At 37.3% G+C, this 25,423-nt stretch overlaps 1 protein-coding gene across 6 annotated transcripts in view; it reads right to left on the bottom strand.

Moving 5' to 3' along the window:
* Positions 1–25,423, bottom strand: part of sdk1a (sidekick cell adhesion molecule 1a) — a 342,555-nt gene that overhangs the window by 61,382 nt on the left and 255,750 nt on the right. For all 6 annotated transcript variants that reach the window (XM_058771492.1, XM_058771493.1, XM_058771494.1 and 3 more), the window contains 10 exons: positions 24,166–24,313; positions 20,102–20,242; positions 17,827–18,008; positions 11,917–12,032; positions 11,634–11,829; positions 10,153–10,251; positions 7,759–7,950; positions 6,960–7,081; positions 2,986–3,095; positions 1,314–1,464 (listed from right to left, as the gene is read on the bottom strand). In XM_058771492.1, the coding sequence (XP_058627475.1) occupies positions 1,314–1,464; positions 2,986–3,095; positions 6,960–7,081; positions 7,759–7,950; positions 10,153–10,251; positions 11,634–11,829; positions 11,917–12,032; positions 17,827–18,008; positions 20,102–20,242; positions 24,166–24,313 (1,457 nt within the window). The remainder of the gene's footprint in view (positions 1–1,313; positions 1,465–2,985; positions 3,096–6,959; positions 7,082–7,758; positions 7,951–10,152; positions 10,252–11,633; positions 11,830–11,916; positions 12,033–17,826; positions 18,009–20,101; positions 20,243–24,165; positions 24,314–25,423) is intronic.

Below are 25,423 nucleotides of genomic sequence, written 5' to 3'. Positions count from 1 at the left end.
AAAAAAATATATATATATATATATATATATCAGTTTCCATAAAAATAAAAAACAAAACAGCTGTTTTCAACATTGGTAATAATCATCAATTATTCAAATCAGCGTAGTAGAATGATTTCTGAATGAGTATTGATGCTGAATAGAAAACAGTTATTTTAAATAAATAAAAAATAATAAAAAACCCTTCACAAAATTACTGTTTTACCATATTTTTGATCAAATAAATGCAGCCTCTAATACAGACCTCAAAGTTGTTGTGTGTTGTATACTGTTGTACAGTATGTTTTATAACATACAACAGTAGTGTATATGTTATAAAATTTTGAATATTAACACACTTTTTTTATCATTCTGAGCAGAATCTTCAACCTTCAAAATATTATTTTCCTTGACTAAAATTATATGCCCTTCAGGGTAAAATGGACTAAAAATAAAGAACATGACGAAATACAGACTAAAATTATAAAACTTTTTTCATTAGACAAAACCAAAGAAAAAACAGTGTAAAAATAAACAGTGCAGCCTCTATATCACGCAGTCTCAGCAGAGTCCTGAACATTGCTAAAGCAAGCTGAGCTCAGCCAAACCCAATTAAATATACATGCTCCTATAAATCTCATATTTATATTTAATACGCATATTTAATAATGCTACATCATTTACGCCCCCCCCCCAAAGAAAAATCAACTGAATGATTTTGATTGGGTGCCAAAAGGTAAGTGAGATGTCACAAACTGGCAAAACATCAGCTCTCATGTGCTTTTAATTTGACAGGTAAAGAGCTTCAATTTGAGAAACTCAATTTAGGCAGCAGCTCTCACATGTCAGCAGTCTTTATATCAGGTGAAAATCAATAGATGTCTAAAAACACCTTGCTTTCAACATCCTAGCTTGTATTCATGTGTGACAGAAGATAATGACAGCCTGTCAGAACACAAGGACTAAAAAGTTACAATGTAATAGCTTCATTGAATCTTTTTTTTATTCTAACCTCTGTGAAAGAAACTAAAAAATGAAGCAAGACCCTGAATTATTGAATGAACTCAACTGAATATAATGCACTTGGCTTACTTCATATTTCGAATCTGCTGAATTATGTCTATTAATCTTTGAAATGTCTTATATAATAGCAACAATTTGATTGATAAAAGTCACAGACATGTTAACGAAACTTGATGAGTTGATGAGTATAATTGGAGTTGTTTACTCAGGGACACAATGATGATACTGTAACAATGAATGGTGATAAATTCCCTTATGGAGGTTTGAATTTACAATCTACACCATAGATTTTTAATAACAATGGCACTTACCACCCAGCGTAGCCAGAGGCTGGTCTCACTGGCTGTGCGCACCGTCACACTGCTGGGTGCCTTGTCTGGAGGAGCCTGCAGGGTTTGAATCACACGGGACGGCATGCTCACCGGACTCGGGCCCACGATATTCACCTGACGCATTCGGAACCTGAAACCACCAAGTTAATCAGTCGCTTCGTTAAACTTAACCCAGTGGGAAAGTATATGACAGTAGAGTTTGTGAGGAACCCTGTGTGGGACATGTGCTCGCTGCAGTTCCCTTTATAATTGCACCAATTACCATGAAATGAAAGTTTATCAGTGAGTAGAACAAAGGGAGAGGCTGCAACAACATCCATAAAATCTGACATAAATTGCAGGGTAGAGAGAAACACGGAGGCAAGCAGTTCATCATGAAGCTCAGAGATGATTCAAACTGTCTGAAACTAATGGATGAAGTCAGACATTAAACCTGTTTAGATAGCAGCAATATCTTCATATTCACCAAATGAAATAGTCTGATTATTAACGTGCCATAAATAAGACAATACTCAAATTAAGCAGTTTACATGTGACAAATGTATCGTACGGTACACAGGTACAATTTTACAAAATATAATTTTTATGCGGTGAATAGTATATTTCAGGGGTGGCGAACGTCGGTCCTGGAGAGCCGCAGCCCTGCAGAGTTTTGCTTCAACCCTAATCAAACTCACCTGAACAAGCTAATCAAGGTCTGAAGGGTTACTAGGAAGCTACAGGCAGGCGAGTTTTAATTAGGGTTGGAGCTGAACTCTGCAGAGCTGTGGCTCTCCAGGACCGGAGTTTGTCACACATATGTATTTACGAATTGTGCTTTGCATAGTTTGCATATTTTTGTGAATATATATGTTTTCAAATATATAAACTTAAATCACTATAAACTATAAATCACATTTTGTAAATATACACATTTTGATACTATTTTAGCTCTAGTTTCTATTATTTCTTTTGGCAGAAACAACACCAAACAGGTTGGCATCCATGATTGTTATTTACATTCACAACATGCCATATGCTATATCGCAGCTATGATTATCACTATGTCCATCATCGCAAGTTCTAGAGTGATTTTTCACTGTGTTGTATTCTGTACACACACAGAGATCATTCAGATGCGACAGTCACTCGCAGAACTAGCAGTGTGTAGTGAATTCTGAAGTCCATGCATAAAATAAAGTGTTTTCTGTGTGTAAATAGATTTCATGAACACACTAGCAATTGTCTCAGCAATTCTGTAGCAAATCTAGGTTCAGTTGTCTTTTTTTTTTTTTTAGCATAAGACAGAGATGTCAAGATCAGAAAGAACAAGAAAGAAGAAAGGAATGAATTAACGGCATCCTCAGGGAAAGAAGCAGAAAATAACAAGATCAGAGGCATAAACACAGAAGCGAAAACATTGCCATAGTGTGCTGACTTGAACTGTGAACCATTCGATTTGTTTATGCAGGCACAGAATCATAATCTGATTAAGGTGTATAATACGTGTCTTCAGTAATGCAACTGTAATTGGAGTAATCTACATGTCTTAATTTAATTAGGCTCACTTAAAATGTGTATTTATTCAGATTAAAGTAAATGAAAATGCTGTTTACATGGCAATTTCTGTGTTAATGCAGTTGATGTGTGTTTGTAGTGAAACAGCGCTGACCTGTAGTGTGTGAACGGTGTGAGATTGGGCACCTCCAGCACCTGAGCTTCAGGGTCATTCTCTTTCTCGTACAACACCTTCCACTCTTCCTCTTCACCGATACTGCCCACCTAAAGACAGAGAGCCCTGCCGTTACAGTCTGTGCCAACAATACCAATACCTACATATGATGATCCCCTCGTGAGGAATGTATTAAAGGGGCCTTTTTATTATTTGTGTACTGTTCTCTGAGGTCCACTTATAATGCTATCAAGATTTTTACATCAAAAAACATAATTCAGAAGTAACTAATTTCTGTCCTGTTTTTAACCCCCCTCATCAGAACACTCTGTTCGAATAGGCTTGGCGGATTGTAGACTCTGAAATAAACAGCCACTGCTGTGATTGGCTAATAGTTGTGTATGTTTGACAGCCTACATCCTTCATAGATGGACACTGCAGTGATTTACAGTATATTAAAAAGGCATAAATACTCAGTTTAACAGTCAAAGCAATAGTGATCACGTAATGAAAACAGTTACTCTCACTTGTGTGATGCAACATATACTGTCGGATCCAATATAGTCGGCACAGCATCGTCTTTTAGTTTCAATCTTTTTGAAATCCCGTGTCGAATTGTGCCTCGTTTGTTAACGAATCCGTGTTAAATGAAGTGAACAAAGGACCAAGTTCTTACTGATGCAATCTGGATCTTCATTAAAAATAAAGTTCATCCACTCTTTCCTAATGTTAGGATCAGAAGGAAGGCAATGCAAAGACTGTTTTTCCACAACTTGGCACTGCACAGGATCTTGTTGTCATCGGAGCATTTTTACCGTTTGGTTTCTGCATAGACCTGCATTCGCCTCTTGTAATTTACACTACATGCGCAAATCGGTGGGCGTGGCTAAACAGGCAGTGATGTAGAAGCAGGAGTTGATTTTCTTATGCGGAGGCGGTGCTTATCCACACTATTACATCATAGTAGAACATTCCACAAGCTGTCGTTTTGGCAGATTGGCTTCAATAAGCTGTTTTTAGACTAATGAGAAAGTTTTGAGTTCTGAAACTTACAGGATGCTTTTATAGCGTAATGACCTCTTATCTGTCAGAAGATCAAGAGAACTTTGGTTTCTTAGTTCATGACCCTTTTAAAAAATGAAGGCATCTATATTATTTTCTCTAAAACAGACCCATTCACATAAATGTTAAGGCTGAAAGTTAATGTTCTAAATTAAAATATGTATTAAATATGTTTAATGCAGTAATTTTTTAAAACTAAATTTATTGTGAAAAGCAAACACATCTGAAATAAATTAAAAATATTACTCATCACATTTATTCCTCAGCCATTACAATCATATGGTTTTAAAAAAAATACGGTTTTAAAAAAAAAATACTAAACCCAATTTTTTTTCTTTTTTTCCCCCAACCCACTAATAGAGCAATAACAGGGAAATAAATCTGAAGAAAAAGATTTTCAATTTATTTCAAATGTGTTTACTTTTCACAATCAATTTCAGTGAGGCATTTAAAAAATACTTGATTAAACATATTTAATAAATATTTTAATTTTATACATTAACAATGTATTTATACATTATACATTGAAAAATCCTACAAACTATCTGACGAAAACTGCAAATCAATATTCACTCATTTATCACCAGAACACAAGTTCAAGGGCTGCTACAAAAGTCTACAAAATCTATAAGACTTAGTCTGTAAATGAGATATACACCCTAAAAATGCCACAAGGTAAAAGTCATTTTATGCATCAGTCAGATGGGTGATTCTTCACCAGAATAAGCAGTGGACTTTATGGCAGTAGTCTGGCTACATGAGACTACCTGGACAATAAACTGCCACAGCATTTCCAAACATCTTAAAAGAGCCATTTTTCAGCCCCTTTTGAGAACGGTATCTCTCAGCATTGTCAGAGTGCAAAGTCCAAGCAGCAAAGTAAATGGAAGAAAGAGAAGAAAAATCCCCACACTGCACTTCATTATACCCGGTACGTCACAGGCCAAAGGCTCTTAGAGTGTTTTGTAGGGAACAGGCCTTCAGCGGGAATGCAGAGCGGAGCAGGTTAAAGCTTTTTCAATTGAGTCCAGGACAGTGCCAGCCACTGCCCCATTTCAAACACATTGTGCGAGCCAAGTCTAAACCAATCAAAGCTCATAGCACTCAGGAAGATTTACTATGACCAGTGGAGTGTACTGTATGCGGTAAGCATTTATGCCAACGTGATAGATGTTGGACGCGTGGCACCTTATGCTGGAGCTGCCGTTGTATTTCATAGCCGGTGCGTATGCAGGGGCTCTCTCTCGCTCGGTGACAGATTTCTGCAGCGGCAGATAGCCTGGCCTCAATCAACTCTGGAATTCAAGTGCCGCCACATGAAAAGCAGAAGCTTCCTTTTGCAAGCTCCGGCCCGGCGCCGTCAAGTTCAGAGAGTTGACGTCGATTACAAATTAGGAGTCAGTCATGTGATTCAATCTGTCATCACTTTTGCAAGAGTCGCAGGTGATGTGGAAAGGGCGAGGATGCGCTCTCAATACATCTCTGAGCCGTGGAGGGCAATCACAACTGGAACTTGCTGTTATTCAGGTTGAAATGGAAGTGCTGAGTGGAAGTGAATCGAGTATGTGTGATAAGTCTGCATGCTGGCTGTTTTTAAAGCCTTGTGATGACAGCTGGATGTAGGTTTGAGTGCTTAAACACGGTGTAACCTAAAGTATACTAAACTGATGAGCAGACTGGCTGAATCAAACTGAGATTATGAGTTAACATTTTCCATTTTCATTTCTTATTTATTGTAAGACACAAACTAACAATCAAAAATGCTGATATACATTGACCGACAAATAAAAATTGCAAAAAGATTAAAAAGATTTTCTTGCACCACAGTCCCACCTTAAATCCTCAAGAGCTTGATTAGTTTGTTTATTTACTTATTAATTTTTTTTATTAGTGAGACATAATACAACAGTGAAAAATTTTGATCAGTGACCTACTGTACAAATAAAAAAATTGCAGATATGTTTTGCTCCATTGTCAGCTGTATTTGATTCGATTCGATTTGAGATGCATTATAACAGCCAAAAACTTTCTAAATCGACAAATCAAGATTGAAGAACTCAAGTTTGTTTTATTTGTTTCATTCATTCATTTAATTTTTTGTGAGATACAATAAAGCAGCCATTTTTTAAAAATATTTCAATAAAAATAGTCCAGATATGTTTTGCTCCACTGTCCCACTTTAAATCTTTCAGTACTTGATTAGTTTGCTTATTTACTTATATATCAAGTACTTTTAGTGAGACATATCAATACATGTTATGTATTTTTAGTGGAACAGTCAAAGTTTTGTTCAGTGACCTACTGTACAAATAAAAATATTGCAGATGTTTTTTTGCTCCACTGTCGCACTCTGAATCCTCCTTATTTTATTTCATTTGTTTTGTTAAACAGGGCAAAAACCTTTGTGTGATGTACATTGACTGACGATATTTTTTGCTCCCACTCTTAATACTCAAGAACTATTTTATTTCATGTTTTATTTGAGATACATTACAACAGCTTTTCCAGCTTGTTTTTCTTGTTGATCGACAAAGTCAACAAGATAGAAGAACACATTCATTCATTAATTCATTTACAATCCCACAGCCATTTTTTTTTTTACATTTTTAAATATAAATAGCACAGACATTTTTTGCTGCACTGTTCCACCTTAAATCCTCCAGAACTCGACTGATTTATCCATCAAGCTGTCAAAATAACTGGAATGCACATTCCTAGGATTAGGAGACAAAGCCTACACAAATCATCGTAAGTACTTCGCTCAACACTGCAGGGACGTTTCATTATCATGTAAAATGTTTTTATTTGCTAGTGAGGACTCATCAGGGAGCACTGTGAGGATGTACAGCTTCAGGCCAGCGTGATGGTAGGCGGATAATGATCGGATAAAGAAGAACTGAAATATGACTCACCTGCCCCTCAATGATCCACTTGGAGATGGTCGTCTTCCCATCATCCCCTGCACGGAACTTCAGCGTAGCAGATCGTGAACTGATCTTGGAAATAACCAAATTTGATGGAGGCCCGGGAAGTTCTGCGTGAAACCGAAAGGAAGCAAAAGTTAAAAGTCACTTCTAAACAACATCCACACATCACAACAATCAATAACCACAAAGCATCCACAAGCATGCCTTCTAAAGTCAATAACACTCAACATTTCCAAATCATGACCGGAATATTTTTAATAACACTGTGTAGATCCATGTTGCAAGAGGGACTGAGTCAAAAGAAAAAAAAGAGATTTGCGAATCTTTTGAAGTGCAGAGATAAAAAGTCTCATTTGGTTCGAGAAACCTTTGATGAAATTACACTGGAATTAAATCAAATAACAGACGATAGTCTCGCATCTGCCTGAAATCCCCACTGAGATGTGTAGACGTCTGTTTCCCTAATGTCTCGCAATATGCAATTTATCAGCAGGCATTATGGTTTTGGCTTGGCGTCCAGCCAGTTCAGCATTTGCCTTCTTTCAGCGAGCGAAAGCCTGCTTTAAAGCCGGTGCAAATGAATATTTCTCCTTCAGTGCCACATTTGATTTATGGCAGCGCACAGGCACCAACTTCGCAGTTTCTGAGCAAAAAAGACCAGCATAAAAGATCATCACTCATTCTTATAATGCTTGTGTACAATATTCATGCAGAAATAAGGAAGAGTAGCTCCTGTAATGCAGGTTTTATTTTGAACTGTCTATGTTTAACAGCTACGACAGACCTGGTGGCACTCCAGATGAAATGGTGGAGGAAGTTACAGTCCCTACGCCCGCCTCCGTCATAGATGCCACTTCTAGTGTGTACGTAGTGAGGGACGTCAGACCGGTGACTTTGTAGTCCAATGTGGAGTTGGTCAAAGTACGTGCCACTCGCGATTGGTTCTTCCCCTGAACTTCCCAGGACACCAGGTAACCTGCAAAACACATCACATTCATTAAAACTTGAAAAGTCATTTGAGTTTTACACACTTTACGGCTCAAAACCCATGGGAATTGGTCAATTTGGGGCGTCTCGTTCAAGTCTAACCTGGGATGACAACTCGCCAGAGCAGGAGGAATTTTCCTGAGGTCTTGAACTTGAAATAAACAATCTCTCTTTAACAAACAAGGTGGGTGAAATGGGGAACTGCTGTAGTGAGTTGTCTAGACCCAGGGCTCTGCCCCCTAACCCGCATCTAACTGAGACTAATAGCCAGCAGAGATCCTATGTAATTTGCTGTTTATTGGGAGTATTTTCTCTCAGAGTCAGCACTGTTTCCAATCGCTGAATGTCCTTTTCCATTGAGGCGCTCATAAATCAAGCTTTGCGCTGGGAGAGCTCGCTGGAGAACAGGCACAGGCAACATTCAAAGAGCAACAATGCTGTGTACATTGATATAGACAGGAGCTATTTAGTCTAATGTATGTCTGATCTCATTCGTCTCCAAACTCTCAATCTACATCCAGCGCCGTTCCGCAACTCACTCGGCTTAATCTATGTCCAGTATCAATCTACTGTTGCCTCGTTAGTCCGCATCTAATTCTTTCTCTGCATTATTCAGATACCACGAGTGACTCTCATGAAAATGTGTTGTTCTGGTCATATTTCAAGGCAAAACAAAGAAATAAAAAAGAAAATAAATTATATTTTGCATACATAAAATAAACCCATGTATTTTTAAGACTTAGTTTTGACATTATTTACATGACAAGTAATGATTCAGCGATTTTTGGACATTGTGGAAATATTCTACTCACTGTTTATTTACAGTAATGTCTTCTCATTGCCATCCTTTTTATCTAATTTTCATAATTCTCAAAGATCAATTTTCATTAGATTCTAATTTTTACAGTATTATCAAAAAAAAAACAACAACAAAAAAAAAACACATAAGTTTCACATTGATACGTTTTTTTAAATGTTTTAAAACGGTCGCAAAATATTGTAAATAAATGTATTTATGCTATTTATTCCTGTGATGGCAAAGCTGTATTTTCAGCAGTCATTACTCCAATCTTCAGTGTCACATCATCCTTGTGCTGCTTAATATTTTTGTGGAAACAGTGATACATCTTTTTCAGGATTCTTTGATAAATAGAAAGTTCAAAAGAACAACATTTATTTAAAATGAAAATCTTTAGTAACATAATAAATGTCTGTACTGTCACTTTTGATCAATTTAATGCATGCATGCTGAATAAAAGTATTACTTTCATAAATAAATAGTAGTAAATAACATGTTTTTGGATTACTTTAATGAGAGTGATTGATTTATTTATTTGCTTATTTATTACAGTAATGTTAACTTGAAAATGTGCTTAATTCTCTTTAAAATAGTTTCACAGTGCAAAAATACTCACGGTTCTAAAAAGTCTTCATTTTTCAAAAGCAAAATCTTCTTGATTTTGGGGAGAAATATGACCTGGAAGTGTTCTTAACAGGTTTCGTGAGATTCACGCTCATGTTCTTGTCTTATGCTGGAGTGTCAACTCATGCTTACAGATCTTTTGATCACTGTTAAATATTTCTTTTATTTTGATCTGTTTGCGTTTTCCGCTCCTGGTGGTAATGATTCCAGCACAATATGGATAAATAGCACTCCTGGAATACTAAAACACATGCATCCGCGCCCACACAGAGTCATACGGAAAGACAGCCACACACACACACACACACACACACACACAATCACAAAAGCATCCTTTACAGCTGTGCAACAGGGAGCGAAAATTGTTTCTGCCAACTGAACGCAAACAACGATGCCATAATTGCCTTTGTGCAAAAACTCAATGAAGTGTTAAATAGAAGTGTATCCATTAATAAAGCTATACGAACACCCAAGAGCTGCCAAATGAAAATGGAGCTCCTTTCTGGGCTCACCTGCTCTGTCTAATGCAACGTTCAGCTACATTTAAACAGAGGGGGGCAGATTAGATTTCATTTAACAGCAAAGACAAATCTAATGAACAATTCATCATTCCCAAAACTGAGTTTTGCAAATGCTGGTGCAAATAAACTCATTCAGATTTATTGCTGCAAACTATAAGTGTTTTCCTTTATTATTGTCTGCTCATAATTCCCAGTTTTGCTACAGAATCATATCAATGAAAGCAGCATAAAGGTCAAAAACACTCACCAGTAATGATGCCGTTCTTGTCCACGGGTTCCTCCCAGCTCACTCTCATAGACGTGTCCAAAATCTCTGTAAAGCTCAAGCGACCAACAGGGCCTGGAACTAAACACAAAGTCATTTCCTGGTTGCATGCTTCCTTGTGTTTCTAAACAAGCTCTTTCTATTGTACCTAATTGGGTTGATTACAGACTAATCCAAACTCTAATTATGAAACATGTGAAATAAAAGCATTATTTAGTCCCTTTATAATGTACCACAACAAAGATCCCAATGATATTAAAACCTGACACATACACAAACGTTGCTTTTTCTATGTTAATTTTTTTCTCTCACTAACATTCCTCCTAAAGTACCCCAACTAATTTCTCACTTGTAGTATCACAGATGCCTAATGACACTGATATAATTACATCGGCTTGACCCACAGAGCAGTATTTGTACTTAAGTCTGAAAAGTACTTTAATTAATGTGACTTTTATAAGACATTTTGTAATTTGGTATTTTATCACCCCCAAACTACCCCACAGAGCAAGAACACTGTGTCATGATGCTGATGTAAAGGACAAAAGCTGGCAGTAAGCTACATATATTAAAATATTTCCTGCCAACTAAAGAGTGTTTTTTTTTTTTTTTTTGTGGTCTGGCTTTCTCAGTAATTAAAATAAACATTTTGTTCTGAACTATTGTGTTTTACTTAATTATCTTTGAAGCCTCCATTAAAACGGGGATTAAAAAGTTCATGCAACAGGTGTTTCATTGGTTTTGCAATAACAGTAAATATTCATGACTGTGGTAAATTCCATTTTGTTAGGCTGGTGTGTTTTTTAAAATCACACACACACACACACACACACGTTGGGTTTCCATGTTTTATGGGGACTTTCCATAGAAGTAAGGTTTTTTTTTTTTTCTGTGCAAAACTGTATTTTCTATCCCCTTACCCTATCCCTACACCTAAACCTACCCGCTTACAGCAAACAAACAAACAAACAAAAAACCCCCACAAAGTTTAGTATGTTTTTAACACATTTGGTTTACAGGGACATAGGAAGTGTCCTCATAAACCCATATATACTACAAATATGATTATAGCAATGTTTTTTTTCAGTGCATTTTGTGTCAAACAGCACAGGTTATTTGGTCATTTCTCTGTAAAACAGCATCTGTCATAAAGGCACAACCGGAATTACTCATGAAGAACAATTTCTAAATAATTTCTAAATCCAATTTTACGTAATTGTTCTTTTGAACTAAATGTGACTATTTGATTTGTTCTGCTTGTTTTTCATAAATAAAGGTCATTGTGATTTTTTCCCCCCACATTTTTAATTGTGCTTGTTTTGTGACAGACAAAACATTTTGTATAAATCCAATCAATCACATTCTGAGCACAAATTTTATAAAATAATATGATTCAGTGAGAGACAGAAACACAACCTAATGACCTGGACTATGGACAGACAGGCCAACAGTCTATTACTTACTGTCCTCGTGAGTCTGCACCAGTTTGGGGGCACTGCGGGGTCCATTCCCTGGTGTGGTGAAACACAGCACTGACGTCAAGTACCAGGTGAACTTTTTTAGACTGCTGATGTAACCGAGGTGGCGTGTCCCGTGATAATCAGGGGTGATGGTCACGACGATAACATCCTCTGGACATCGTTCAGGCCACGCCATCAGCTGAGGCACAGACCAACAAAAAACATATCATATATTTTTGATAGGACAGGGACTCAATGGTAACCAGTAGAGGAAAACTGAGATTACCTTGTAACCTTGATTAATGCCATTGATGAACTGTTGAGGTGGTGGATTCCAGGTAAATTCAATTGTTGTTGAGTTCACTGCCTTGACCTCCACACCCTGAGGGGGCGCTGTAGGAACTAAGAGGCAAGCACATACTGTATGTTAGACTCCTATAACAATCTAATGCAGGGGTGCCCAAACCTGATTCTGGAGGGCCACTATCCAGCAGAGTTTAGCTCCAACCCTGATCAAACACATTTGAAACCAGCTAATAAAGGTCTTCAGGATCGCTAGAAGCCTCCAGGCAGGTGTGTCCGAGCTAAACTTTTCAGAAAAGTGGCCTTTCAGGAGCAGCACTGGACACCCATGTCGTGAACGTGTGTCAAAGACAGACCTGGCAGAGAAAAAATTGTTGAATAAAGTTTTTTTCTAACATTACGGTTGAACCACTGATGTCACATGGACTATTTTAACAATGTCCTTACTACCTTTCTGGGCCTTAAACGTGGTAGTTGTGTTGCCGTCTATGCAAGAAAGCGCTCAGATTTCATCAAAAATATCTTAATTTGTGTTCCAAAGATGAACAAAGGTCTTATTGGTTTGGAATGACATGGGGATAAGTAACTAATGACAGTTTTTTCTTTTTTGGGTAAACTATCCCTTTAAGTTGCTATTGATTAGTAAGAATGAATAAATCAGCATGTTAAAGAACCAGAATGGCTTAATCCATTGTTTTGTTCTTGGTCTTGGTGAAAGCATTCAAAGGAAGCTTCTCAGAAAAGGGCTGAGAAAAAAATAAATAAAAAACAGCTTTCTGCAAGTACTGCTCTGCCTTCAACAAAGGATAAAGCTGGTAATGTCTCAGTTCAAGTGACTCATTTCTAATGACTACCTGCATCTCTGACGTAATGGAAAGCTTTCAGCAAACAAAGCCTTAAAATTGACAGGCTGTGGGACACAGTTGATCGCCATGCTGGACTCAGTGTTTGGGCTGGACTCTACATTTGTAATTTAATTACAAAATAAATGTAGCCTAACTGTAATCAGTTACAGTTACTAAGAAAAAATGTGTAATTAAATTACAGTTACTTATAAAAAATGTTAACGATTACAAAGGGGGTTACATTTGAATATTTACACACATCCAGATACAGATTTAATTGATTTCTTTCCCAAATTGCACTGACTCTAAAACATGAGACATACTGCCCTATGATTTCCGCGATGCGGAAAACACGGACTAATCCAGTCATAAAAAAGGAATTCCTATACGGAATATGCCACATTTTGGATGAATAAATCAAAAGTAGGTCAGTACACTTGAATCAAAACGTGATATGGACTAGTGTCCGTTAACCTTAAGCTGCAATAAGACAATATATGAATCCTGCACGTTCTGCGTGTCTCTGTGGAAATCAGGCGCAGACTGGCCATCGGGAGAACCGGAACAATTCCGGTGGCCTGGCAGCCAATTTGGCCCGCTTTTTTAAATATTATTATTATTATTGCTATTATTGTATTATTGCCTGTAGAATGCATTAAAGCAGTTATTTCCGAATTCGCCATTCGATAATAAATCTCCAATAAATCATGAATCGGTTAAGCTGGCTGCACACTAGACGATTTTCAAATCTTAAACGATTTTAAAACCATGGGAGACCACACACATGAAGAGAGTTCAACCGATTTTTAGCCTTATAATCCTCTGAACGCACACACCAGACAATTCAACCAGACCGCTAGACCACACACTTGAAGATTGTAGGAACGATTTCACAGTGACACGAGATCTCACAGAGACTCGCGAGATCAAACGTGACTAGAGAAGAAAAACAAATAGAGGACAATCAACGTTGTCAGTGAAAAACAAAGTATAGAAAAGAATATGGGTGATATTCTCTGCTTTCATGTCATGTTTGTGGCTGCCAAGTTTTTTACGCAACATCCGGAAGGTGACGCTTGCTCGCTCTCATTGGCTATCGCGGGTATCAGGTCAAAGGCAGCCTGATGAAGCCTGACATGCTTGATATTTACGATTCGAGTCTGGCGATGCACCGTCTCGATCGGGAACAGTCGTAATGACACCACACAACAGAGGATTTTTGGACAAAAAATCACTTGTGACAAGCCGCGAATCGGGCCACACCCCCCGATCGTTCAGGGGTGCAAATCGTCCTTAAAATCGGCCTTAAAATCCTTTAGTGTGTGGTCAGCATTAGTCGTGACTGACAATGATCGGCTCGCGCCTCCGCCAAACGGTTTCGATCAGAGTAATCAATGCGAGAGATTTGAGAATGGAGAGGACTGTGGAAGCGCACAGGTGGAGCAGAGAAGCAAAACTACTGTTCAGGATCTCAAGTGCAGGTCAGATTCATCTGTAAATATGCTATTGTAGTTTTGTCTTTGTTTAGTTTACTTTTCTATAAATATATTGTAATGATGTAGTTATTATTGTACAAATTTTGACATGTAGGCAATTTAGAAAGTATAGTTTTGTTAAATCTTGAGTAGGCCTATTAAAGTCATGTGAGAGACAGAGAGATATCAGGGCAAAATAAAGAGACTGAAAAGTAAAATGGAAGTAAGGTGCGGTTCAGGAGAGAACTTATAATTATTTTGCATGTCCCCAGCCTAACAAATAGGGTTGTCTGTGTTTCAGAATTTGTTTGGGTGTATGGGATGGCCTGGATGAGTGTGAGATTTCCCAGCTTGAAATTTTTTCCCAGTCCGCCCCTCCTGGAAATTAATCGCACAGACATGCAGTTTAATTTACACATACTGAAGTGTGAGTGTGTATCGCTCACGGTGTTTTCAGTCTCTGCCGCCTCAATATATAGGCTATGAGTACATGAACACATAAACATAATCTCTAGAACCGTCACTTAATGAGCATTTTACAATTTCTTTTGAGAAAACTATCGTCATATTATATACAAACAGACACCAATGTTTCAAAAACACACCAATGTTTCAGGAGTTTAGTACAAAGAATAGGACACATGCTAGATTACCGTATTTAAGTTGATGTATATGCTTTTATGTTTTTTAATTAACTTCTTTTTTTTTCCCGAAGCATTGTTAGATGCAGTGTTTTCTGTACTTATGCGAAGATTTGGTTTCTAAAACAGTATCAGTAAACTATTTCTTATGATTTTAAATCTGCACTGAACTTCAGATCAATCTCAAAGTAAAAGGCGGTAATAAAGTCTGATTTTGGTGGATGTGTTTAAAATTGATCATCTTAATTCAAGTGATGAAGGATTTTGAAAAATCTGACAGTTATCAGTGTTGAAATACTAGGACTACTTTAAGGTTAACCCTGCATGGTGTAAATGTTTGAAAATGATTAACAGTTGAAAACATTCATTAGAAATTTAGAAAAGTAATCAAAAAGTAATGTTACATTACTTTTATGAAGTAATTGAAAAAGTTACACTACTATTACATTTTAAATAGGGTAACTTGTAATCTGTAACCTATTACATTTTTAAAGTAACCTTCCCAATACTGGCTGGATTGAATGTACGTGGCTTCCACCTACATACTAAGTGATCATCTCTGAGTTAAACAGCACTCAAGAAAACTGAGCACTGCTGAATGCACAAGATAAACAGGCACGGCCACCACCTGAGCATATCTGACAAGCTACATTCACACTGCAGCTGAATGCATCCCAAATCTGATTCTCCCTCCAAATGTGACACATGCACATCTATTTTCGGATGACAAAAATCACAATGAATCTGACATTTTCAAATCTACTGAGGGACACTTTATCTGTGAAGATCTTATTAATTGCAGAAAATTTTTTTCGCAATACATTAAATATGCATTGATGTACATGAGATGATAGTGAAAAGCGACAACAGATGTTAAAAAGTTAATTGCTAATGCATAAATGTAAGCCTGAAGTCCAAAAAAATTCTGTTGATGGAATGATTAGATTAAAAAACTGAAAATGGCCATAGTCGCATTGTCAGATTTTATAACAATAACAAAAATAGTCCAAGGTTACAGAGATTGCTCTTGTTTTTATAATGCAAAGGACAACAACGATATCCTCGGCCACTAAAATGACTGACGTTAGAATTGCAACAGTATTAAAATTCATCAGGTAAATTAAGCGGCCAAGTTTACAATCTTCACGGTGCACCTGAGATGTGCCTGAGACATTTCTGACCTTTTCTGAAAGTAGCCCGCTGTAGCATGGACACAATAAATGAAAGAAAAAAGATATTCACATTCTATTATACATCCAGTATCCTTCTAAAAGGCTGAAGAGAGAGAGGAGGCAGTCGAATGAAAGGACAGGTCTTATATAAGCCAAAACACAACAAAACAATATCACAACAGAGTCCTGATTCCTGATTGTTTGTCATACTTTTTGTTTTTTTTGTTTGTATGGGCACCTTTGTTGATGTATAACACAATTGAAAAGCACGCATTTGTATGACACACACAAAACAGAATTTATGACTTTCAAAGATTTTCTGTGGAACTGGTTGTGTACATTCATAAAACCCCTGGCAGAAAAATTCATACAAAAAGTATATTCATGAAAGCCTGGTGAGACAGTTGTGCTTTTTTTTGTCTGTGGCTGATCTTTTCAGGTTGCCTGCAAGCTTTGACTTATTTTGAATCAAAAGACTATCTTTCAAAAGTCTGCCAATTATAGCCCTCTCTTAAAGCGGTGTAAACACATTCATTATGCAGTGGCATCTCTGCTCTTCAGAGGCACTATTCCCTACCTCGAGTTCCTCACTGGATAAAACATATGTGGCCCTGCTGTTGTTTATAAATTTGCCAATCAATTTTAGTAATTAATTAAGTTTTTTTTAAGCAAATGAAGGTAATTTAGTAGTAAATAACTGTATTGTTGCAGACATAATTTATTATACATTAACATTCAAACATTTAGTGTTGGTAAACTATTTTAATGCTTTTTAAAGAAGTCTTTATGCTCACCGTAGCTGATTTAATTGATCAAAATACAGCAATATTTAGAAATATTACAATTTAAAATAACAATTTTCAATTAGAATATATTTTAAAATGTAATTTATTCCTGTGATGCAACATTGAGCATCATTACTCCAGTCTTCAATGTCACATGATCCTTCAGAAATCATTCTGAATTGCTGCTTCAGAAACGTATAAAAGTAAAGAAAGAAAGAAATGTATAAATATATAAAAGTATTAATTTCTTAAAAAAATAAAATAAAATAAAAACTTACCGACCCCAAACTTTAAATGCTGTGCTAGCATACGAGTGAGGAGACATGAATAAATGATACATTTATAAATGTTTTATGCTAATAATTAATTGTTCAAAATGACTATGTTCAAACTGACAGCCCCAATTTGCATTCATTCAAACAACTGCAAGAAGTTAATATAACATTGTCTCTCTCTCTTAGGATCTGTGATGTTGTCAAGGTTGCTAATTGTGAGTGTGTTCAGCGGAGCTGCATCAATACCATTCAACTGCTTGACAGACTCTGTTTATATTATGTCTATTTAAAATAATTAGACAGATGAAGCCTCTCAAAGCAGAGTCGATACGTTTGCTGCTCCCCAGATAATCATCCAAAATGTCCAAATGAGAAGACTCTGAATTTCCCGAGATGGATTCTTCTCATCTGAAGAGAAAAGTGGCCTCGTACATAATTGACATAATTGTTTTGAAGAGGATTAGCATGGAAGTTAGCTGCCTGAGAAGAGGGCTCTAAAATAAATGTGGCGTCTACGTGGAGGCTCAGTGTTGACCTCAGTGTGGCATGTAAACAAGTACTGCATCAACCGGTTCAAACCAGCACGCTTCCTGCCTCCGCTGATGAAAAGGAATAGATGAAAACATAGAGGCCGATAGAAGCGGCAACTGTTAGGTAACCAAAAAAAACCTGAGAGCGTGACAGAGAAACAAGGTCTCACCTCCCTGCAGTGTGTACTCAGTGACAGGCTGACTGAAGACGCCCAGGCCTGCCCCGGTGTACGCGGCCACCTGAATCTCATACTGGGTCCAGATGATGAGCTCTGTGATCAGGCAGTAGTTGATCTCAGGGCTGGTGATGTTCTTCTGCTGGTACTCTCCAGGGAGCCCGGCGAGCCGGTACCTGCATCAGGGCAATCGATGGCCAAACAGTGAGCGACAACGATTTTCTTCCAGGTCACCGTGCCGTTAGAAGTCATTCCACTGGCTGTATAATTATTAGGCACATGCTGGCTCTCTTCCAGGGAAGAAATTGTGTTAAATACACCACTGATGGGGGAATGCTATAACAAACAGCATAAATATTCACTACGCATCCGCTGAGGAGGATACGAGTGGTCAGACATTGCTGATGAAATGCATCCAAGCTCTTGCTACATAAGAGAAATGAATGTCATTTAATTGGTTGATCCTCTCATCAAGATAAGATCTTGACTGGATCCTTCGGAAATCATTCTTATGTGCTGATTTGAATACTTTTATTCAGCAAGGACACAGAAGTTGCAAAATGTTACAAAAATGCTGTTCTTTTGGACTTTCTATTCATCATAGAATATTAGAAATATTAAACTTATTTCAACATTGATAATAATAGGCTAAGAAATGCTTTTGTGAGCAGCAAATCAACATATTAGAATGATTTCTGAAGGATCATGTGACTCTGAAGACTTAAATCAGTATCTTTTGATACTACTTTTGATAGGTTGTTCATATAAAGGCCCAGACAAACAGAATCGATATAAAACTAGCGAGGATGAAAGCCGACTGTGGTGTCACCTTACGTCGCCTTTGTCTGGACCAAAGAGGTGCGCTTGAGCACAGCTCAATGACTACAGTCAATGCTAAATGCACGTACATTCTGCACCTGTGTGAGAGGAAATATCTAGCAGCAACAACCAGCAGGTAACGGTAATCTATATTCGTCATTCAAAAAGGCAAACTGGAAGAGTTAGGACTGCAGAAATACTGTTAACAGCCTCTTAAGCCTCGTCATGTACTTGCTGATGGGCGATTTAACATGCTCAATCTGTGTGGAATAAACTGCAAAAACTAGGCTGACATTAACCAGTGGTCAGCTTGATGTGTCATGGCCTTGACCATGTGTAGTTAAAGACACATTCACAACAGAATTGCTTTTTAAAGTAAATTATATTGTCAATTTTACCAAAACAGCATTGTTCTGACCACTAGTGTGGAGCACGTCATGTTGGCCAAAACCTTTAATACAGTCTGACTAGATTCACTATCACACAGACATGTGAAACACTCATGTTTGCTTATAAATGTGCTTGGCTACAACTGTATTAAAACAGCAGTGAAAGTGACAGCACTAAGGTCAACTCCATTATCTAGATGGGATGACAAATGCAATCAAAACTGACACTGCTGGCCCCATAATAAGCTTCACTTTTTAATCAAAAGTGACTGCCAAATGAATAAACATGCATTTAAAATGCAGATTTTTTGTGCCATTAGTGGTACAAAATGGAATTTAAAAATTATGGTAACACTTAACAATAAGGCTCCATTTGTTAACTACAATAATTAACATGAAATAACAATTAAAAATTATTCTAAAGCATTTATTAATCTTGGTTAATGTTCATCGCAACACTAACAAATACATTATTAAAATAAAAAGTTTTATCCGTAAATATTATTTAATGCACCTGAGCTAACAAGAACCAACAATGAACATTTGTATTTTTTATTAACTAACATTAACGAAGATTAATAAATAATGTATTGCTCATTGATAGTTAATGTTTGGTTCTTCAAAATTCTTCAAAATATCTTCTTTTGTGTTCAGCATATGAAAGAAACTTATACAGGTTTGGAACAACATGAGTTGACAACATTTCCATTTTTGGGTGAAGTATTCCTTTAATTAACTTTAAGCAATCTTACTGTGAAGTGTAACTAAATAATATTTTCAAATCCAATTCCTAAATACTTTCATTGGTCACAGAAACAGATGGTCCCACCTCAATCCCATGCTATTGGTTGAGCCAGTGCTGCTTTATTGGATAGCTCAAACAATTTACATTTTTCAGGGAAATAAACATGTATACCTATAAAAATTGCAGGAAAACATAAAATGACCATACAGTGAAAAAACTGGACTGAATCCACAGTATTGTGGAAGTACCAGGAGTCATATTTCAGCACATTTCATCAGTCAAGTTCTGTCTGTGAAATGGTTCGTGCATGTCTCACCTGAGGACGTAGCCTCTCAAGACTCCATTGAGCTGAGGCTCCGGAGGCGGCTGCCACTGCACCATAATGGACTGGTTGGTTCTGCCGCTGGCTACAATGTTCTTGGGCGGAGCGCTGGGCGGTTCCTCTCGCAGCATCAATCTGAGGAGAAAGCGTAAGAGTGTTACTAGCACAGGTACACACTCAACCGAGCTTCAAAGTGTTCTTACATAACTGATTCATTGCTCCATTTTCTCTCGTGCGAATTGGGTTAGTCATCTTGCTCCGGGGCGCAACATTGTGAGCCGCGTAAGTGTAACCCTCTGGTTACAAGTCCATTTCCCAACCTGAAGCACTGTGTCACATCTGCCTACTCCATCAAAAGCTCTCATGCGCTTTCTTGGAAAAGTCTCTCTGTGCTTTAAGCACCGCGATGCTTTGATTTTGGAGGTCGCTGCTTACGTAGTGACTGGCTTGGGTGCACTCACAGCCGTACAATATTGCGTTCATTGGCTCAGCACTTTCAAGCTAAGCGCTTCATTGAAATTTCAAGCTTTCGAATTACAAATAGACCAAGCATTTTTAAAGATAAGAGCATCTCATGGTTTGTTGTACGGTAGGCCACAGTAGTGCTGTGCATGTCTGCTGAAGGATTTGTCCCCAATGTCAGTCCTTTTTAACTCAGTGGTAAATACCTGTACCCTTTTCAAAGAAGGAACACACTAAACAGCATTTCTGTTCAATCCTAAGAGGAGAGAACATTTTTTTTCCATTTTTTGGAGCTTATATTTTAGTTTATTAAAGGGTCTCAATTCTCATTTGTTGACTGAGACTTTGTGAGATTTTAAAAATGCAGAGGCTCTGGGCAAACATCAAAGTGCAAACGGACCTCAATACATTTCTCTTCGAAAAACTCTGAGACAGGAAGAAAGACATCAAAAGTCTTCTTGTTGTCGATCAAACACATGCATTCATATCGACACTATGCATTACTTTATTTAGGCGAGTCCTATATTTAGGCTTTATTAGGCTCTGCCATTTGCAAAATGGGGAAATGTACAACATTTGTTTACAAAAGACCCTGTTGGTACCTACTTACTAGATCTTACCACAACAGATTCATAGTGAAATAGTAAACCATTTTTGAGGGAAATGCTAATGATTTTGTGGGCTCCGTGAACACTGGTAATGTCCAATATGTCATAATGGCCAGTGTTTGCTAGCATACAGAAATGATAATCTGTAAGCAATGCTCGGTTCATTCCACCTACAGAAAGCGCATTTTCTTAATTAACGAAGTTTAAAAATGAATCAGCGTTGAATGCTTAATAATGCCCATAGATTCATCCTGCCCTTTGCGTTTCATGCTAATGGACAGTTAAATCTGCATTAAAGTTTAATAGGATCATTGGGTCCTTTCAGATTTATTGTCAGAGTCTTCTTAAACCTCTGACCACACTTTGTTATTTCTTCCCAGAAGTCTATTTCATAATTAATGCCCTCTATAACCAATATCATGGAGCTTTTCTCAGACAGTGCTCTGTAAATCTGCCTAATGATGGCCGTAAGGAAAGACTGCTCGCTCCTCGCTGAAACAGAGCTTTTTTTGCCATAGCCATGCGGTATTTACACATTTGTTTTACACACTTGCACTGTGCCACCAGCTATTAAACATCTGCTTCTGAACATAAACAACACAAAGAAAGTGCCTAATGCGTTTTACGAATGCAGTACACTTTGGTGTCCTATGACCTTTTTTTTTAAAGCATTAGAGGCATTATTTAGTTTTTCTGAGAACTAGTAGATAAACCATTTTCTAACATAATATTAACCCAGCATGAAATAAGAATTCTTCATTGGCATTGATGGTTCCGTGAAGAACCTTTAACATGCATGGAAACTTTCCATTGCACAAAAGGTTCTTTATACTGGAAAAAGATTCTTTAGATTATTAAATGCATTGCAGATAAATAGGAATTGGTGTGGGAAGATGATGGCTCATTATGAGAGAGCTGCACTTCTCTGTTTCTATGGGCTTGTCAGCTCTAGTCCTTCTGCTTAATAAGCCCAAAATGGACAGATGTCTGTCACAGCAAGGAGACATGCATGCTGGAGAAGATTGATGGGGCCCTTCAAGCACCACTTTCTGTTTTAACTCTGTCCCTCAGGAAGCAGCTTTGCTCTAAAAGAGTGCATCTTTGAACTGTCTGAGTCAATAGCCCTCTATATAAGGCTCATGTTTTTTTGACTTTGCTTCCTGTTTTCTTAACACTGTCCTGTGTCTGAAATAGTTTTTTTGGTTTATGAGTTAATCAGCAAGAGACTTCATGGAACTTCTCCGGTTTGCCTGACATCAACATGCAAACGACACAGATGTGAAGCACAAACAACCAAAGCTCAGTTAATACAGGTACTTAACTGAAACATCTGTGAGCAATGAGCATTCCCTTCGAAACATCACGTTTGCAGTGAGTTTCAATTTGAAAGTATAATTGGAAGCAACAGTATGCAGTAATGAAATCACATTCTCTCCTTTGAAAAATATAGATTCTAAAATGTTTACAATAAAATGATAAAGACTGTAAAACTGCCAAATTAACTTCCTATATACAGTGAAAATATACATTAAAAAGTAATTTTCTGTAATAATAAACATGCAAAAATATGTCTAAGTAAACACTATATAATATATATGTATAAACACAGTATGTGTAATTTTCACCAATTTAAACAAGTTAAATATTATTAAAATATATTTTTGTAATTTAAAGTGGAAATTTTTCCATCTGGCTGTAATTTTTTTCCCTTGTAAATCAAACAGGATTTTTTTTTTTTAATTAACCAGGCATTCATGCAAAATCTAAAAAAAAATTAAAAAAAAGCAGCAACAACGAGCAGTTGTGATCACTACTCATGATGACATGATAACAAAATGGAAGGTTATGAATTGCTTTTAGCTTCCTACACTTGAATATAATTTACCAAATAAAGCCCTTAAATATGTAATGTGAGCACGTCTGAAACAGTTAAGCATTAATTGAGGTTAAACAAGAGTTAAGAACCTACAGCAGGTCTTTAAAGTTTAATGTGTTCTCTCATCAGATTGTGCTCCACATTAACCTTGATGACATGAATATTTTTCAAAGACAAACTAACAAATATTACATTTATAGAGTGGGCTCAAAAGTCAAAAAGTTCAATTTCAATATTCACTTTGCCTGGAGAGGCATACAACACGATAGCACTATTTTGGAAGAGCAGGTGCTGAGAAAAGCTAGATATCAGCGGTGGGAGAGAATAGATGTGAAGTCTGCAGAGAGATGATATTACCGCTCTACGTACACGACTGACTCACGCTGATTGCACAGTTTCCTTTAAATCTGTTGCTCATTAACAGCTCTTTGCATTTACTAGAACACTTTCATTATTCACACAAGCGTAAAAAGAACGTCTTTTTCCGCTGCAAAGGCAGATGCATACTTACCTTGATCGATGCATTGAAACTGAAAAGTCTTTTCAACTTTTTGTTGCTCTCACCCACCTGTTTACTGTAGCTTCCAGCTAATTCAGCATTTAGGAAGAGGTTTAAACAGCTGTATATCTCTGAAAAACCATCCTCAACACTCAGCTAAATAAAATGATTAATTTTAAAGTGAGACATTGCTGTTGTGGGTGAGAGACGACACCACCTTCTTTTCACCTGGAACAGAAATGGCATGTTTTGCCAGGACAGGAGCAGATAAACCTCTGAGGAGCTGCTGGGAAAGAGGCGTCTGCCGCCCACAGCTGCAAGCTGCTAGGGGGTCTGATTAGAGCGAGAGGTGATAGCAGAGGCCTGCCATTCATGACCTGAGAAAGAAAACCTACGGTGTTGTGATTTCAGCAGCAGCAGGACATACAGAGAACTGTGGGTGGAGGATCAGTGACAGAACACACACTTAAACAATGATGGGCGGCAGCAAACCATAGCGTGATGGGACATAATAAGCCTGTTACTGACCAAGCTTGAGTGTGAAAAACTGAATCATGCAATGATGGGCGGACAACATGAGAATAAGCAGCTGCTGACAACCATGGCCTCCTACCTGTTGGTTTCGGTGCTGTACTGTCCCTTGCCCACCTGATTGGCCGCGCAGACCCTGAACTGATACGAGCGGGCCGGAGTCAGGCCCTTCACCATGGCTCCAGTCACAGTGGGGTCCACATCAGGCAAATACACTCTCCAGGGAGAATCTGGTATACAAAGAGGAGCAGAACATTTCTAACTATTTAAAAATGACAAGGGACATAATTTATTTATGTATCTATTATAATGTTATTATATTAATAGACACTACTGTTCAAATGTTTGGGTTCGGTAGGATTTTCAAATGTTTCTGAAGTTTCTTATGCTGAACAAAGCTGCATTTATTTGATCAAATATATATTACAAACAATATTGTGAAATATTATTACAATTTTAAATAAATGTTTTTGAATGTATTTTAAAATGTAATGTGTTTCTGTGATGGCAAAGCTGAATTTTCAGCGTCATTACTCCGGTCTTCAGCGTCACATGATCCTTCAGACATTATAAATGTCTTTACGATAACTTTTCATCAGTTTAATGCATCCTTGCTGAATACAATTTATTTCTAAAAAAAAAAAAAAAATTGTACTGACCTCGATTATGAGTGGTAATGTATCTCGTATTATATATTTTTTATTTATACAAAAGTTCCTTTTTTTCCTCGAATCTGATTGGCTGAGAGGAGTGTGATATTCAAGTGATAACAGAGTATCACTCCGCTTGCAGCATTTCTTATCGCAAGTGTCATGGCGGACACCCAAATCCACTATAATTTTATAATTAATACTGTTTTGTGTCATGGAATGTAGTTTTAAGAGTTTTGTAGGCGAGAATGTACTTGTTTAGATTTCAAATATGCGGTGTGTTAATAAAGATAACTATTTGAGCTGAAGAATGAATGCTGTATCAGACGCAGGTAATCACACTCACTCAAGGCCATCTCTCTAATTGAGGCCTGCGGCTTCGTACCTATGGCCGAAACACAATCATGCCGATATATAGCCATAACGCACGGCTACTTATGTGATATTGCTCATATATTTATTATGTTTCATTTCTTCTCACCTATAATAATTAAGTCAATATTTATAACCCCCCAAAAAACAGTCCCTTCACTGACCCTTAGAATTAAACAGGCCTTTACTGCTATTGTACCAAAGACTTCTATATGTAAATTAGTTTTTATGTGATAGGCTAATCAGTCTGCATGTGAAATGAACCAGACTTACAAAAAGTCGGCCTTTTCCATGATAAAGGCCCCTTTAACTAAAGAT

This window comes from Onychostoma macrolepis, chromosome 03 (assembly GCF_012432095.1).
Source record: "Onychostoma macrolepis isolate SWU-2019 chromosome 03, ASM1243209v1, whole genome shotgun sequence".
In the NCBI taxonomy this organism is placed as follows: domain Eukaryota; kingdom Metazoa; phylum Chordata; class Actinopteri; order Cypriniformes; family Cyprinidae; genus Onychostoma; species Onychostoma macrolepis.
This window is presented reverse-complemented; position numbering and strand designations above follow the sequence as displayed.